At 35.8% G+C, this 16,000-nt stretch overlaps 2 protein-coding genes across 2 annotated transcripts in view; both read left to right on the top strand.

The window, feature by feature from the left end:
* Positions 1–139: 139 nt before the first annotated feature.
* On the top strand, positions 140–9,701 carry mettl25 (methyltransferase like 25). Its single transcript, XM_052120378.1, has 12 exons — positions 140–364; positions 452–619; positions 721–839; positions 1,569–2,198; positions 3,155–3,302; positions 4,273–4,367; positions 5,458–5,487; positions 6,041–6,114; positions 6,921–7,014; positions 7,291–7,365; positions 7,455–7,526; positions 8,705–9,701. The coding sequence occupies exons 1-12, from the start codon at positions 160–162 to the stop codon at positions 8,801–8,803; spliced, it is 1,809 nt and encodes a 602-aa protein (XP_051976338.1). The 5' UTR covers positions 140–159; the 3' UTR covers positions 8,804–9,701.
* Positions 9,702–14,051: 4,350 nt separating this feature from the next.
* Positions 14,052–16,000, top strand: part of LOC127638723 (protein O-mannosyl-transferase TMTC2-like) — a 52,580-nt gene continuing 50,631 nt past the window's right edge. The window contains exon 1 of the mRNA XM_052120376.1: positions 14,052–14,430. Coding sequence (XP_051976336.1) covers positions 14,348–14,430 — 83 coding nt within the window. The 5' untranslated portion in view covers positions 14,052–14,347. The remainder of the gene's footprint in view (positions 14,431–16,000) is intronic.

A 16,000-nucleotide genomic window follows, 5' to 3' on the forward strand; every position in this document is an offset into this window, starting at 1 on the left:
ATTTATTGGTACATCAAACATGGCCCCACATTTGTCTGTTCGAATGAATGTTATACTGGTTTGACTACTTATGTCTTGTACACTCACAATATGTCAACAGTCTCAGACACAGCTTTCACGCATACACACGATTTTCTCACTTTTCGCTGTCCATGAACAATGGCGTTTAACGAACTCCCAATAGACGCACTGAAGAAGAAAATAGACGATGTTATGCACTTTCTTTCCATATCGTTGAGTATCGCGAACGCGCACACTGTGGACTTTTACACGCGTGATGTTTGGAGCACGTTCATGTCTGTGAGCCCAGATGAGGTGTTGTCTGCTGTCAGTTCAATCCATGAGCACATGGGGGCGGTGGAGGGTAAGCTGTCAAGTAGTGTCTTTTTACATGTCCAGAGTTATATGGCTTAATCAGTTTAATTAAATATGAATCATTTTATGCTGTTAGAGGAGAAAGACACCACCTTTGGTTTCTGCAATGTCACAAAGAAGTTGTTGGATGTGTCAGCACTGCTGATGACAGCAAAAGCACACTCACTGTCAGGTCTGGGGGTCTGTGTGCAACTGGAAGAGCTGCTGCAGAATCTGAGACTGATGACTGGAGACACTACAGCAGGTCAAGAGCACTCATAATATTTATGTGAAGATCTTTGTTGCAATCATTATAGGGTTTTAGAAAGTCACATTTTCCTAAAGTATTTTCTAAAATGTCCATAGGAGAGACATCAAGCAGAGTTGTTGTACCTGATGAGTTCATGAACTGTAAGAAGGCCCATGAGGTGCAGGCAATGTCAGAGGTCGTGGCTAGTTTGGCAAAAGTCTGCCAAGTTGAACAGGTAAGACATGTAAAAATAATGTAGTACAGTACATATTAAGACATACACTTAAAAGATGAAAATTCCCTTATTATTTACTCACACTCAGCCATTCCAGATGTGTATGACTTTAATTTTTCTGCTGAACTCAGAGTTCTTTAGAAGACTATCTCAGCTCTGTAGGTCCATATAATGCAAGTGAATAGTGACCAAAACCTTGAAGCTCCAAAAAGCACAAAAAAGCAGCATACACGTAGTGGTTTACTCCATGTCTTCTGAAGTGATCATATCAGATTTGGGTGAGAACTGACCAATATGTAACTCCTTTTTCACTGTACATCTTGCCTTTACAGTCTCTAGGTACAACCATGAGCTTAAAATCATGATCGCCAATGAGACTGCTGATGTCAAGATTTATTGTGAAAAGGGAGTTACATTTTGGTCTGTACTCACTCAAAACCAATTGGGTTACTTCAGAAGACATTGAATAAACCACTGGAGTCTTATGGATTACTTTTATGCTGCCTTTATTTGCTTTCACTTGCATTATGTAGACCTACAGAGCTGTGATTTTCTTCAAAAAAAATCTTTGTTTGTGTTCTTCAGAAAATACAAAGTAATACATATCTGTGATGGCATGAGGGTGAATAAATGATGTGAGAATTTTCATTTTTGTGTGAACAATCCCTTTAAAGAAATTCAAGTTTTTGTTTTCAATTGCATCCTTTTATCCATCTCTCTCTTTCTCAGGTGATAGATGTGGGCTCAGGGAAAGGTTACCTGTGCTCCTATCTGTCCATGCGGTTTAACCTGCAGGTGTTTGGCATTGACTCCTCCAGCACCAACACACATGGAGCTCAGGAGAGGAACAGGAAACTGAAGAAGTTCTCTAGATCCTATCAGAAACACATCAGAGCCACTAGGAATCATGAAGCTCAACCTGTGGACACTGGAGAATGGAGTAAAGAACATATTAACAACAGCGAAAACAGTGATAGTAAAGAACAAGGGTCCAAGAACTGCGTTATGAAAGAAACTGGAAAATCTATGGTTTCAGATGAGCCCTGTGCTTTACCAGAACAAGTCACCAGTGTATTATCCCCTTCTGATAAGATAAGAGAATGTACAATAGACCCAAATGATTTTGATGCAGGAAGCAGCTTCCTCAGTATGCTGTCGATGGATGTCATTGAGGACACCTCACCCCGTGTCCACCCCAGCCAGCTGAGTCTGGAGGAGAGAGAGAAGAGGAAGAGAGAGAATCTGGAGAGGAAATCTCGAGAAGGGAGGGAAAATGTTGGCGACGGCAGTCTGTATTCCCCTCTGACCTCATATGTCACTGCAGAAACTGAACTCAAGATGCTTATCACAGAGCTAGAGGTGAGAAAATGTGGCTTAATAGGTTTTTGTTTGAAAACTAATTCATTTTGCTATATTTTCGCCTCTCATCCACACAAGAATGGCATTTTCCCTCCACTGAAAATAGAAAACGCTCTTCATTACGGCAGACTTCAGAAAATTATACCATTAGGAAACTGAGGCCACGTTCACACAAATTTGTTAGTTTTAATTAGTTTCAGAACTAACGGCATTCGTTTTCCAAACTGTGGTATTTTTTTTTAAAATCTATTCATGGCAGAGGAAAACGCTGTTCTAGTTTGGATAAGAGGCGTAAACTTGGCTAAATCAATTAATCAAATGAAAACGTGGCCTGAAAATTTCGCTGCGTTTGCGCCTTCCATCCACACTAGAACAGTGTTTTACTTTACCGAAAACAGTGTTTTGAAAATGGTCCCCATAACCGCATACTTTGGAAAATTATTATGTAAGGGGAAAAAAATTCTCATTAAAATGATAGAACCAAATGGAACATTTTATTTATAAATTCTTTTATATTTGGATTTTGAAGAATTTTTTGTTTTTTTGAAAATGTTCCTGTGTTTTAGAGTATGTATTTTATATGAAATGCTCTCAAATTCATGTAATTAATCTGTACTAAATTAGTATAATAACAAAGAGACATTCTATGCTGTAATAATTGTTCAGCTGGGGGGTTGGATTATAGAGCTGAAGCTCTTCCATTGCTATTAAAGCTCAATTAGATGCCTGTGATTATCTTAATTATGTTAATTGGGTCAAAAATGTATATCAAGAATTGAAACTGACTTGGATGTTTCCATACCGAATAATTTATGGTCAATGAGTGATGGCAAATGCTTTAGAACAGTCCATAAAGATGAATGTACACATCTTTGTGTTTTTTCAGACTTCACTAAGTTGGCTTCTTTTTCTCTCTTTCTCTTGGACTTTCTCTTTTTTTTCTGGATGTAACACAGGATGCAGTTCTGGTTGGCCTCCATACGTGTGGCGATCTGGCCCCCAGCACTCTGCGAATGTTCAGGGCCAAGCAGGAGCTGCGGGCGGTTTGCAGTGTGGGCTGCTGCTACCACCTGCTCTCTGAAGAGTTTGATCAGGACAGACAGGGTAAAAGCATTTCCTAGTACAAACATGCACAAATGTGTGTCTGTCGATTTGGTGTTTCAAACAAAACAAGATGTGTGTGTGTGTGTTTGTTGCTCATCATTGCATAATGTTTTTACCAGCAGTCTGCAGCCCATGCCAATACTTAGTCACACAAGTCTTCCTGTATGCTCTACTCCCTTAAGACTTGGGGCAGGTCCCAAGAGAGCATGTGGTCTCTCTCTCTCTCTCTCTCTCTCTCTCTCTCTCTCTCTCTCGACAAACACACACACACTGAGGTAGACATTTCAAATTTCAGACTCCACACCTATTTAATGCTTTATGATTTTGTCCCACACCAGTGGCCCATTTATTACCCTCCTCTTTACCAAGAGGAGCATTATTACTTATTTTCCAGCCAAGCAAAGCAGCATTAATGCTCTAAAGAGCACAGTACATTAACTGTGACAGATGTTATAAATGCCAAACGTTACTGGTGGCCTGTATTGTCCCTCCTTTAAATTCACATTTGAAAGAAAGAGGATATGCTGCAAAAGGCATTGGAGAGATTTATAGGTACAAAAATAGAATTTTATGACTGCAGAATATGGTATTTTGATCTCAGCATTACTATGACTTATTAAATCAGTGCCCCTGCCCATGGGGTAAAGCAAGACAATATTGTGTTGCAGTTGATTTATGGGCCTGGTGATCACATTATGAACTACCACATCATAAATTGCTATAGGAACAAAGCTAAAATATATGTGCAAATCTTGGACTGGCAACCTATATACTTGCGCTTCTCCAAAATAAGATCTGTTTTGAAGAGCCAGAACAACATGTGGTGTTTTCAAATGTATGATGTCAGAGTTTTCAGTGCTTTAGAATCTCAGTGGTGAAAGCAAAGCATTATGGGAGGTTACAATCAGAAGACACTTCTTTGACCACAAGGGGTTTTGACACATTTCAAATGTATTTGTTCTTTGGTCAGAGTGTGTAAATGGAGTGTGTGGCTTTCCTATGAGTCAGTATCTGAGGGATCAGGCCTGTTTCTGTGGTCGAAATGCCAGGATGTCAGCATGTCTCGTAAGTCTGGTTCTCATATAGCAAGATCATCTCACATTGGCCACACATCACTAAGCACATTTTTCATCACCAGCATCCTTGCAGAGAGGTATTATAACACATTATATTTGTAGATATTCTGTTAGACTAACACATAGTATATCTATTTATTGAACATTTAAATGTAAATGTATTATTACTACTGCTAAAATTTAAGTGCAACTCCACAGGCTTAAAGGGATTGTTAACCCATATATGAAAATTTTCACATTTTTATCTCCTCATGCCATCCTAGATGTGTATGACTTTCTTTGTTCTGCAGAACACAAATTATGATTTTTAGAAGAATATTTCAGCTCTGTAGGTCCATACAATGCAAGTAAATGGGTGCCAAAATGTTGACGCTTCAAAAATCACATAAAGGCATCATAAAAGTGATCCATACTACTCCAGTGTTTTAATTCATATCTTAAGAAGTGAGATGATAAGTGTATAACAATATTTGAGTCCTTTTTTGGTAGAAGTTCTCCTCCCTGCCCAGTAGGGGGCAATATACATGAAGAATGTGAATCACCAAAAACACAAAGAGTGAAAAGAAAGTTAAAGTGGACATTGACTGAGCAGTGAGGATAATTTATTGTAAAAAGGATTTAAATATTGATCTGTTTCTCACCCACACCTATCCTATAACTTCTGAAGATATAGATTTAACCACTGGAGTCTTATGGATTACTTTAGTTCTGACTTATTTGTATAGCTTCAAAATGTTGGCACCCATTCACTTGCACTGAATGGTCCAAAAGAGCTGAAATATTCTTCTAAAAATCATCATTTGTGTTCTGCAGAAGAAAGAAAGTCACACATCTGGGATGACATGAGGGTGAGTAAATGTTTGGGTGAACTATCCCTGTGATTGATGCTTTAGTTTTAGATAGATTTGTGCAAATGTTCACATCGAACTTGGCTCTGTTTGCTATCATTAAGGCCTATGAATGATGGTTAGAGTTTTAGAGTTCATGCATCCTTTTTGTAGTTCAAATGAAATATTCCATTCAATTAATATAAAAAACACTGCCTCAAGCTCTTTGGAAACTTCACTCTTTTCTCTCAGGCCCTAGAGAGGGTGTCTGCTGGAGGAGGGGTGAGTACTTGATTAATTCATTGATCAAATCATATATTCATGCTTCAATTATAAAAGCATTTCCCCTGCATTTTTACTGTATTTAAAGACTGCAATTTCATGTAAGGAGAGCTGTTTGCACAGCTGAATGTAATGAATTTGCCAGGCTTGAATGTCAGACCTTACAGGATGTGTGACTCTGAATATTTATCTGATTTAATTAGATGGACTGTATATTTTAATTAGATTTGTTTTCACTTTTACATGTTCAGGGGTGAAGCAGTCAGCATGTCAATCTATTTGTGTTGTCCTCCGCATATGTGATTGTTTGTATGGCATAATCGTCATGGAAAATATTACGCAGTCTCTTTTTAAAGTTGGCAGAAACAGCACAAACATTTAAAATGATGTAATGATTAAGTAAAAACATGTTTTTTTGACGGAAGTGCAGCTGGATCCAAAAGTGTTTTTAATGATTCAAGTTGTTTCATTCTCAAGCTTTGAAACTAAATAAAAATGTGAAAGAAAGTCGTGAAGGAAAATTGTGATTAACTGGGTTTCCTTTCTGTTACAGCTGCCTATGGAGTCACTGTTTTATAGGGCAGTTCTCCATGTCATTTTACGGGATCACTATGATGGCTTTAAAAGGTATCCACTATGTGCACTGTACAATTTAAACAAAATCGTTTGGAAAGATACAAATTTGGTGCTTATCTAATTTTTTACAGTTTATTAGAAATTGATTTGCCAGTAACTGGTGACTTGACTGTAACAGTTCCATGCAGAATCTAAAAACAAAACAAAAAAAACCCCATCAGTTTTATGTTCTGGTTATGGAAAACCATCAGTAAAAAAGGAAACACACTCCCCAGACCCCCCGATGAGCTGCTGTCAGCATGAAACGCACATGATGACAAATATTGAGCTCCCTTACCGATGCCATTCCCTTCCCAAACATCAGGATCAAATCTCATCAACAGCATTCTCACCACATCATCTGCTCGTTAGACAGAAAACTACTGCTTGTCTTTGTTTCAGTCGCCAGAGAGCTTTAGTACACTAGAGGAGAGAATAAAAGTGGGTCTAGATTCCCTCTGTTCTTTCCTTCATTTTGCAGAGACTAGGAAATGTTTATCAAGATATTTGATCTGCACAGCACAGACTTGTTTCACTGATTACTGATGCTTGTGGAAGCTTAAAGCTCCTTTTCAGATTAAATAAGAGTCTACGTGTCAAAGCTTAACCATCAGGTTACAGTAATATGCAAGTAAACAAGGAGTGCAAAGTTCATCCTCTATTTGTAACATATTGTAATAAACAACATATCTATTAAACCTCTAAATTTAACTACTGCATAATATAGTATATGTAACATATGATATAATAGAATTTGCTTAGATACAGTTTTAAATAGGAGATTATCTAATGAGTGATTTTATTTGTTCCTTTGGCAGTGAGAAACGTGTTGGGAATGTCTACTCCAAAGCCTCGTCGTTTGTGGACTATGTCAGACGAGCACTTAGGAAGCTGGATCTGGATGAGTCTAAAGTAATAACAGATTGATCTCGGATTACCTTTAATCTCTTCGCAGTCTGCCCACGTACATCTGAGTTTCACCACATGAAGCTAATGATATAAACAGACTAGATTAGAATGCGTATGATGTCTAGAGAGAATTATGGGAGCCATTCATACCCTGGTATTTGGTTAGTGAATAGAACATCATCTTATTCCTTTAATCCTTTAAATTAATTGGGTTTAAGATTTTATGATTGAGTAGTAAACCTTTCTTTTCATATTCCTATTCTCTCTTGTTCTCTCTAGCTATCTGAAAGTGTCATTCAGAGCTATCATGAGCGCTATAGTCCCAGGATGAATGAAATGGTGGCTTTTAACATGGTGAGTATCACATAGAGAAAGTCATATGTCCTGCTTTATGTATTTTAATCTAATTCAATTTGTTTAATGCTGGATTTGATCTTCCTCAGTTGAAAGTATCTTTGGCTCCATGTATAGAGGGTCTCGTCCTTCTGGATCGGCTTTGCTACTTGAAAGAGCAGGTAAAAAATGGACCATTTGGACAAATAGATGCTATATGATGTTTTGCATGGTGGCTCTAGAAATGAAAAAAGAAATCTCTCTGGATGTTTACCATTATTATGTTGTATTATTCTGGCTCTGTGAATGTTAGGCTTTTTAATCTAGATATAATTAGAGAACTTTAAGGGGCTATTTATTCAGGCTTTACCTATATTGCATGCTTCAGGACCACAGCATAGATTTTCCTAGTCAACTTATTTGTCCATTACCCATAATAAATCAACCATACATTGCAGCTCTGAAACAGCCAAAGAAATGTGCTGTTTTCAAAGGTTTACTCCACTGAGACATGTGCATCTACATGTGCAGTTTGGCATTTCCTAGAAGTAGCCCTGAGCTCAGCTCCATAACTTGTACCAGTTCAGAGGTTTAGCATTTCAACTCCGTTTTCGTCAGGCACACCGGCCTTTGAACATAAAACCTCAAACATTCTTGTGACGACAGTCAAGAGTGCTAGGCTAAGCCATCTGTGAAGCAATTTTAATTGAAAATTTAAGGCATGAATAAATAATTTTGTTTATAGCAAAAAAAAATTATTGTGTGTTGATTTGTGGATCATTTCCATATGATTTGACAGGGTTCATCTATCAGTCATGTAATGTAAAGCAAGTAAAACCCTCCCCAGTGCCAGATCTGTGTGTTTTTCAACAGCGGTCTATAATTTGTGTATGTCAGACATTAAAAGAGCTTAGCAATATGATAAGGTTTCTCATTGACAGCTCTGTAAACTCTGTAAACACTACTCGCAAGGAAATCAGAGCCTATTTTAGTGTTTGCCCTGTGGGGAATTTTCTCCTATATAAACTTGTTTCGTAACACAAGACTCTGGGTCTGCTGCCAAGTGTATAAACATGCTCTGGTCAGTGATTATAGAAGCTGCAATATGGATTTTGGATTGAAACAAGCTGTGCTCAGCTCAGCTAAGCCAATTATTGGACCCGATCGAAACACTCTTTTTATAGTTGTATAATGTATAGTTCCCATCCATATTTTTAATGCTTTACAAAGGCGTGATCCCTGATTTTAGATTTAAGAAACACCTCACATTCATGCAGATTAATTAATCATGAATCATTCACATCATTGCATTGACAGGGGGTTTCTACTATTAATTGGTTATGTGTCTCTTTTCTAACAGGGGAATGTTTCTCATTCTGCACTTGTTCAGCTCTTCGACCCGCTCCAGTCCCCTAGATGTTATGCCATTGTTGGAATAAAGGAATCAACAGTTGCTTGATGTCCATAGCTGTTATGCCAATTTAATGTCCTTTATTTTTTACATTTAATTTATTGTTTTGATTTTGCCGTATACTTTTAAGTATTCAATGTTTTCACATTTTTAATTCCAGAGTAAACTGGTGAATATTTACATGTATCTATTCACTCAAAAAGTACTTTAAAAAAAAATTAAACCATATTTTGTAAAAATGGATTCTTAAATTGATTCTATGTAAATTAAAAGTAGTTCTGAATTCATTCTAGCTACTCCAAACTTTATTTGTACTTACCACACTTCTTTTGTCCCCTGTTTTGTTGCATAATGTCTGCATTGCAGCTTATAGCAGAAAGATATATTTGTTCTTTAGGATTGCTCTAGAACTCAGTGTAATGCACATAATGTTGCTTTTAGTTTTCATTAATTTGACTGGTTTATAAAACAGTAATTTAATGGGCCTATGTTGTCATTGGCTGAGCAGTTCAGTCACATACATTAAGTGTCCATTATATAACAGACCATTAATATTAATCAGACTTTGACCACTTCATTATTTTCAGCCATTACACACAGACCATTCTCCTGTCCCATGAGTTTTAGTTCATATTCATACATTAAACAAACACCTTGAGGTATGTCATTTTGACCTAATTAATTATTCAGTGCGCCACTGTTTCAGGAACATTTTCCCTGACATGTATTTGTGTATTCATTCTATTTGCTACTCTTTTACTGGTACTGGTCTTTGTGTGTTTGATTTTCTGTATTTGAAAGAGGTGATATGTGCCTCAAAGCCAGACAGAACAAGAGAAAATTCAAGGTCACTTAATTGCACATAATTGTTCTATTTTCTCACCTGTATGGGACTAAATTGCCTCCTGGATTGATGATATCTTTACATGCTGGAAATGAGCTGTTACTGAGTCCAGTGAATAAATACTTTTTAATAAACTAATTTTAAATCACAATTTATTAATTGAATGCAAGCAATAGGGGAAAATGTTTAAAGGGATAGTTCACCCCAAAATGGGAATTCTCTCATCATTTACTCATCCTCATGCCATCCCAGATGTATATGACTGACTGACTTCTGCAGAACACAAAAAAAAGATTTTAGAAGAATTTTTCAGCTCTGTAGGTCCTCACAATGCAAGTGAATGGTGATTAAAATTTTGATCTCCAAATAGCACAAAAATGTAAGTATCATAAAAGTAATCCATAAGTCTACAGTGGTTAAATCCATATCTTCAGACGTGATATGATAGGTTTGGGTGAGAAACAAATGAATTTTTAATTTATCGCAAAAAAGACTTATCTTCCCTGTCCACAAGGTGGTGATATGCGTGAAGAATGTGAATCGCCAAAAACAAAAGTAGAAGAAGTGGAGATTGATAGTAAAAAATACTTCAATTTTGATCTATTTCTTTACACCCATACCTATTATATCACTTCCAAAAATATGGATTTAACCACTGTAGACTTATGGATTACTTTTATAATACTTTGTGATTTTGGAGCTTCAACATTTTGGTACCCATTGACCAACAGAGCTGAAGTGTTCTTCTAAAAATCTTCATGTGTTTTCTGCAGATGAAAGGACGTCATTCACATGTGGGATGGCATGAGGGTGAATACATGATGAGAGAATGTTCATTTTGGGGCAAACTATTCCTTTAAAGTGTAATTTTTTATTTATTAATTTATTTTTCAGAAAATTGGGCCAAATTGTTGGCCTAAGTATTCGACCAGTCAGTCAAATTCTTTGCCAAAAAGAGTCTGTTGTCTCGTTTTTGGCACATGTTTCTCTCATGAATAGCGTCTGTATTGTGCCATTTCCTGTTCTGGAGCTAAATTAGTGAAAGGAAAAGCTTGAGGATAATGATATGATGCATTCCAAAACGTCACTGTTACAGAAATGGAAAAGCGATGGGAAACAATCTCACTCCCTTATTTCCTTAAATGTTTCATTTTTCTTTGCATGCAAGAGGAAATGCTTCTCTTTCATCACCAGGAATGTCCAGCTCCGCTTTTAACAAAACAAGTTTCCATTTTAGTACATTATTAAAAACACAAGAAGTTGTTTTTCTTGTCTTTAAACAGGAACTGCATGATTCGTTTTCTTGTGAGGGGGAATCATTTTTCACTTCACTAAACAGCTGCTGTCACCAGTGGTCAAACAAGCATGGTGTGTTTCACATACTTAATGACTTTAGGCTATAAATATTACAGCTTACCAAAGCTGTGGGAGAAGACACTACATTTTGTGGATTTTTTGTATTATTATTTTATTCCTAAAGTCAAGTTTAGTATAAAGGACAGGACATTTTTAAGCTGTATGGTCAGTCAGGACCAGGCAGATCTGTTTGAGAACCGGAATCGGGGATGAGGAGGAAAGTCTATGGGGGCCAGGGACCTTCCGGCCAGCAGAGAAAACAGATGAGGAAGTTGGGAGGAAAGACACAATACTCCTTATCAGGCATCAGTGCTGTAATGAGGAACTGTATGGGAAAAGCCAGAGACGGAAGAGTGAGAGCAAAGGGAATTGGAAGGGACAAGAGGTGCGATTTATCTTTTCTCAAGTGATTCAATGGGACCCAACAGGAGGCAGAGTATTAAAAATATTTTGTTATTTTTCTCTCTCTCCAGTCAATCTCTTCGTCTCTGCTTTTCTACAGCACACATGCCAATCCCATCCACAATGATGCATGATTAACTCCATCTGAAAATAATAAACTTCTTGGTGAGAAACAGTTTGAAGTGTTAATAGGATTTTAGGGAACCCATTTATGTCTGGCCAAAAGAGGTACAAGAATAAAGTAATGTGCTCTACTTCTGTTATTTCATTCTCTCATGTGTTCTGTAACAGATACATTGTCATGTGACATCTGAACAAATATTCCACAAACTGTTCCATCTTACATCATGGACTTCATTTATCCCAGATGTAAGTGTAAAATTCTGTATTTGATTAATGACAAAAGCCAACCCAAACACAACATGTTAATTATTTATATTAATTATTATATATTTTTTACATGGATACAAATGATATGATATTTATATCACATTTGATTCATTTACATCACTTGATTGCACAGTTTAAAAAAGATTCAAATGAATGTTGGTCAGTGTAAGCATTTTCCTACAATATCATTATTACCCTCATAGGTACAGCATGGGCTGAACTGCAATTCATCTTTCTTGAGATCCTTTTACAAGCCTAACAAATAGATGACCATTCCTCATTGTATATACATACAGAATGCAGGAATAGATGAAAAGTCTCAAAGCAAACAGACGTCATCCTGATCTGTGACTCATTACATGATATAGGGCAGGCTAATCAATTTTATGAATGTAGCTGTTCAATATGCTATGGTGAAATGCTTAGATAGATTTCTGGAAATTAATCTCAAATGAAGCCTCATTTGTTGAACTGCGTCGCACAGAGGTGTTGGTAGTTTCGTGGTCCTGTCCAATTTGTGTACACTCCCTGTAATCAGTTCATTGTTGATATTATTCCATGATTAAAGTCACTGCAGTTCAAACTTGAAAATTACTCCAAACACCCAGCAATAATTTTGCCAGTCTGCTAATGTTTAGATCATTTTGTGTAATCAAGCAGAGAGAAGACAGAAATAAGAGGAGAATGAAGAACAAAATATGGCAACACTTTACAATAAGGTTCCATTCATTAACATTAGTTAATGCATAAAGTATCATGAACTAACCATGAACAAGATATTCTTTACAACATTTATTAATCTTTGTTAATGTAAAAATACATTTTATGTTCACTATTAGTTCATGTTAGTTCGTAGTGCATTAACTAATGTTAACATTAGTTAACATTAGTAATAAACAAATGTTCTATATTTTGTAATTAACATAAACCAAGATTAATAAATGCTGTAAAAGTATTGCTCATTGATTGCTTATAACTAATCTTGTTAACTAATGTTAACAAATAGAAAATTATTGTAAAGTGTTACCCAAAATATAAATAGAGATACATAAAATATAATAGGATAGCAGTGTCAAGCTGAGAAAATGTAATAATTTTGCGGTGCTTTGCCTTTCAGATTTTATTTATTTATTTATTTATTTTATCAGAGCATGAGGGTTTGGTTTTATTTTGTCTTTTGACACAGTTGATGTCAGTGGCTTTTTGCTGGTCTAAATTGAGTATGATGCTATTTCTGAGCAGGAGTGGTCCAAATGGTGGCAGCTCTGATTATGACTGACTGTTTCCTGTTTGATATTTATCAGCTTTGATGGAAAACGTCTGTGTCCAAATTAGAAAATATAGAAATTAAAGCAACTCCTGGAAATGTGCAAACCCAAACTTTATGCCTCAGGAAGAAAGTCATTTATCAATTTCAATTTTTTTCATTATTATTAATTTTTTATGGCCTCGGGATTAGTCCATTTTGTCTTGGTTGCTCAAAGCCAACAGCTTATTACTTAAGTAAGCTCCTGTCTCATTGCCAGCAAAAACTACCCTGATCTATTTTAGTTACTTGTTTACATATTAAACACCTGTTACCACAAGTCACTTACATTTTAGATAGAAAGATCAATTCTAAATGGTAACATCTCTGTGAATAACATTTAATAAATTTATACTGTTAGTCGCAGAGGGGAGCGCTGGGCCGGAACTTGTGTCGACCCCTGAAATAGCAGCTGTCCTCCCAGTGGAGTTGATGGTCAAGGGTCAACTGCTTGAAGTTAAGAGGGTTGAACAAGAGTGGAGGGACTGCACTGGGGTTCAAGTGTTCCCCTTTAACTCTTTCATCTCTGGTTTGTTCCTGTTTATGACTTAGATTCACACATACACAAATTAAATTGACAAAATAAGTAATTCAAGTCCTCAAAAGTACATTTAAAAATATAAATAATTTGTGTTTTTATTTGACTGTGTTATACAACATTACCTCCCACCTAGGGCATAGATTTGGCTTGAACACTTTGGGGGCACCTGGAATCAACAGTATGCCCCTACCTCCCACCCTTTTTCATGATTCTGTGATTCCTTTTTGGAAGAGTTCATCATTTATGGTATTTATTTGTTTTGAAAAATCAGCGATGTTCATGGAAATATTAGAGATTTTACATCTACACAGCATGAAAGCATTAGCATTATTGTAATGAGGCTAGACAGGCTCTGAATCCAGTGCACTTGGTAGCCTACTAATGAATGGCTCGAACGTGATTTCTACGCATGCGCGAAAATTCTAAATCACACACGCGTGTTGTGTAGCTGAGCGGAGGGTGGTGTCGTGTCTCTTCAACGGGATGCTTCTCAATCATTACGGCGTTCTGTAGGATGAGCATCTACATATGGTCAGTTTTAGCGACATCGCACGGTACATACCAACATGTTTTTGGGCTGAAAATGAGTTACACGAGAGAGAAATTATGTTTGAAACTCCTCGCTCTCCAGAGAGACTGAATTGGGATTCCCATGTCGCGGAGTAGCGAAACAATGAGGACAACAACAAACAGAGACGGGGAGTGATTCCTGTCATTCATTTCTTTACTTTATTTCCTCTTTGGCTTTGAGAGATGATAACGGAGCTGGTGTGCGGTGCAGTGGCTCTGCTCCTCTACTTGAACACACTGAGCGCTGATTTCTGCTATGATGACAGGTACAGTGCTATTACTCGTTTCTCCATCACTTCACCTCAACTGCCATTCACACTCAATGACAGCAATGGGACGGGTGTGGAATTGTGCTAATCTGGAGTCACTTCATGAGCATGTAACGCCGTTATATGTTTACGAGGGTTTTTTTTTAAACGTAAAACAAATACAATTTTAAAGCGGGCTTAGTTGAATGACAAATGTGTGCAATTTGGTTATTTACCACAACTGCCAAACAAGTAGTAATTATTTATATTATTATTAATTAACCCGCGAAAAAAAAAAAACGTTAAATTTGAGTGTAACGGGAGCCATCTGGTCCGTGATAGTTGTGCGTAATGTATACATTTCACCGAGGTACCAGGTTTGGTATCATACCGAAGCCAACATTTTGGTATTGGAGCAACCATAACAACAGCAAATTAATATTTTTGATTTTGAAATAAATTACAAAAGTTTAAATCTTGTGGGTATTCCCCATAGGCTCAATTTGAGTTATTAACACTTAAAAAAAAAAACGTCTTTGGATTTTTAAGAAAAATAAGTTCAAGGTACATAGATATTTGAGTTGAGCCTTAAACATAACATTTTAAACAATGTTTACTTTATACAACGTGATTTTTAAAGTGGACTTTTCTGGGATAAATAACTTTTTATATAAATAAATATTTTTTATTTATCTTTTTGAAAATATAATATTAGAATAATGTAATTATAATATTTAATTGAAGAATATCTACAGTAAAAAGACTAGAGCACTCATAGTATGCTGTTTATTTATGTTTACATGAGTCACATAGCCTATGAAGCCAAGGAATTCAAAGAATTATATCCTCCCTCAATCCCTCTCTCTTTCTCTCACTAATATTGTTTTATGTTATTGGTAAAAGCTTTACTTAAAAGAAACAAATGTATTATAGTTTTACAGTAGCCTGTGGGGACCATGCAATTAGTTTTTTATATTTTACTTTGTCTTTATTAGTTTTTAAACCGAGCAAGACAATAACTTGACAACAGAAAAAAAAAAAAAAAAAACAACAACAACATCCAACTAAATAAATAAAATAAAAAATATACATAAATAAAATAATGTAGCAGTTACCAGCAGTTTCTAAATACAATGCTTTCATTCTATTATTTTTTTGTTTTCATGCATTGCTTGTTTATATATATATATATATATATATATATATATATATATATATATATATATATATATATATATATATATATAAACGGAGGACATGATATAAGCTTGTTTTGATTATAATTAGAAGCTTGTTTTTTTATTTTGACAATTTATGACTAAATAAATTATTTTACTTCTCATTCTCATTAATTACCTTAATTTAAATAATAGAATATTAGAATACTCGTTTTTTATGAGCTTATTCGAATACCAAGTTATTGATGAATGCCCATCCCAAATATCTATATATATATATATATATATATATATATATATATTAGGGAACTCACTGGAACTCAAAATCAATTATTGTTGTGTGACATTGGTTTTATGTTGGGAAATATATGTATAAAAAAAAAAAAACATGAAATATCTTGCTTGCATAT

The sequence above is a fragment of the Xyrauchen texanus genome, chromosome 47 (assembly GCF_025860055.1).
Source record: "Xyrauchen texanus isolate HMW12.3.18 chromosome 47, RBS_HiC_50CHRs, whole genome shotgun sequence".
Taxonomy (NCBI): domain Eukaryota; kingdom Metazoa; phylum Chordata; class Actinopteri; order Cypriniformes; family Catostomidae; genus Xyrauchen; species Xyrauchen texanus.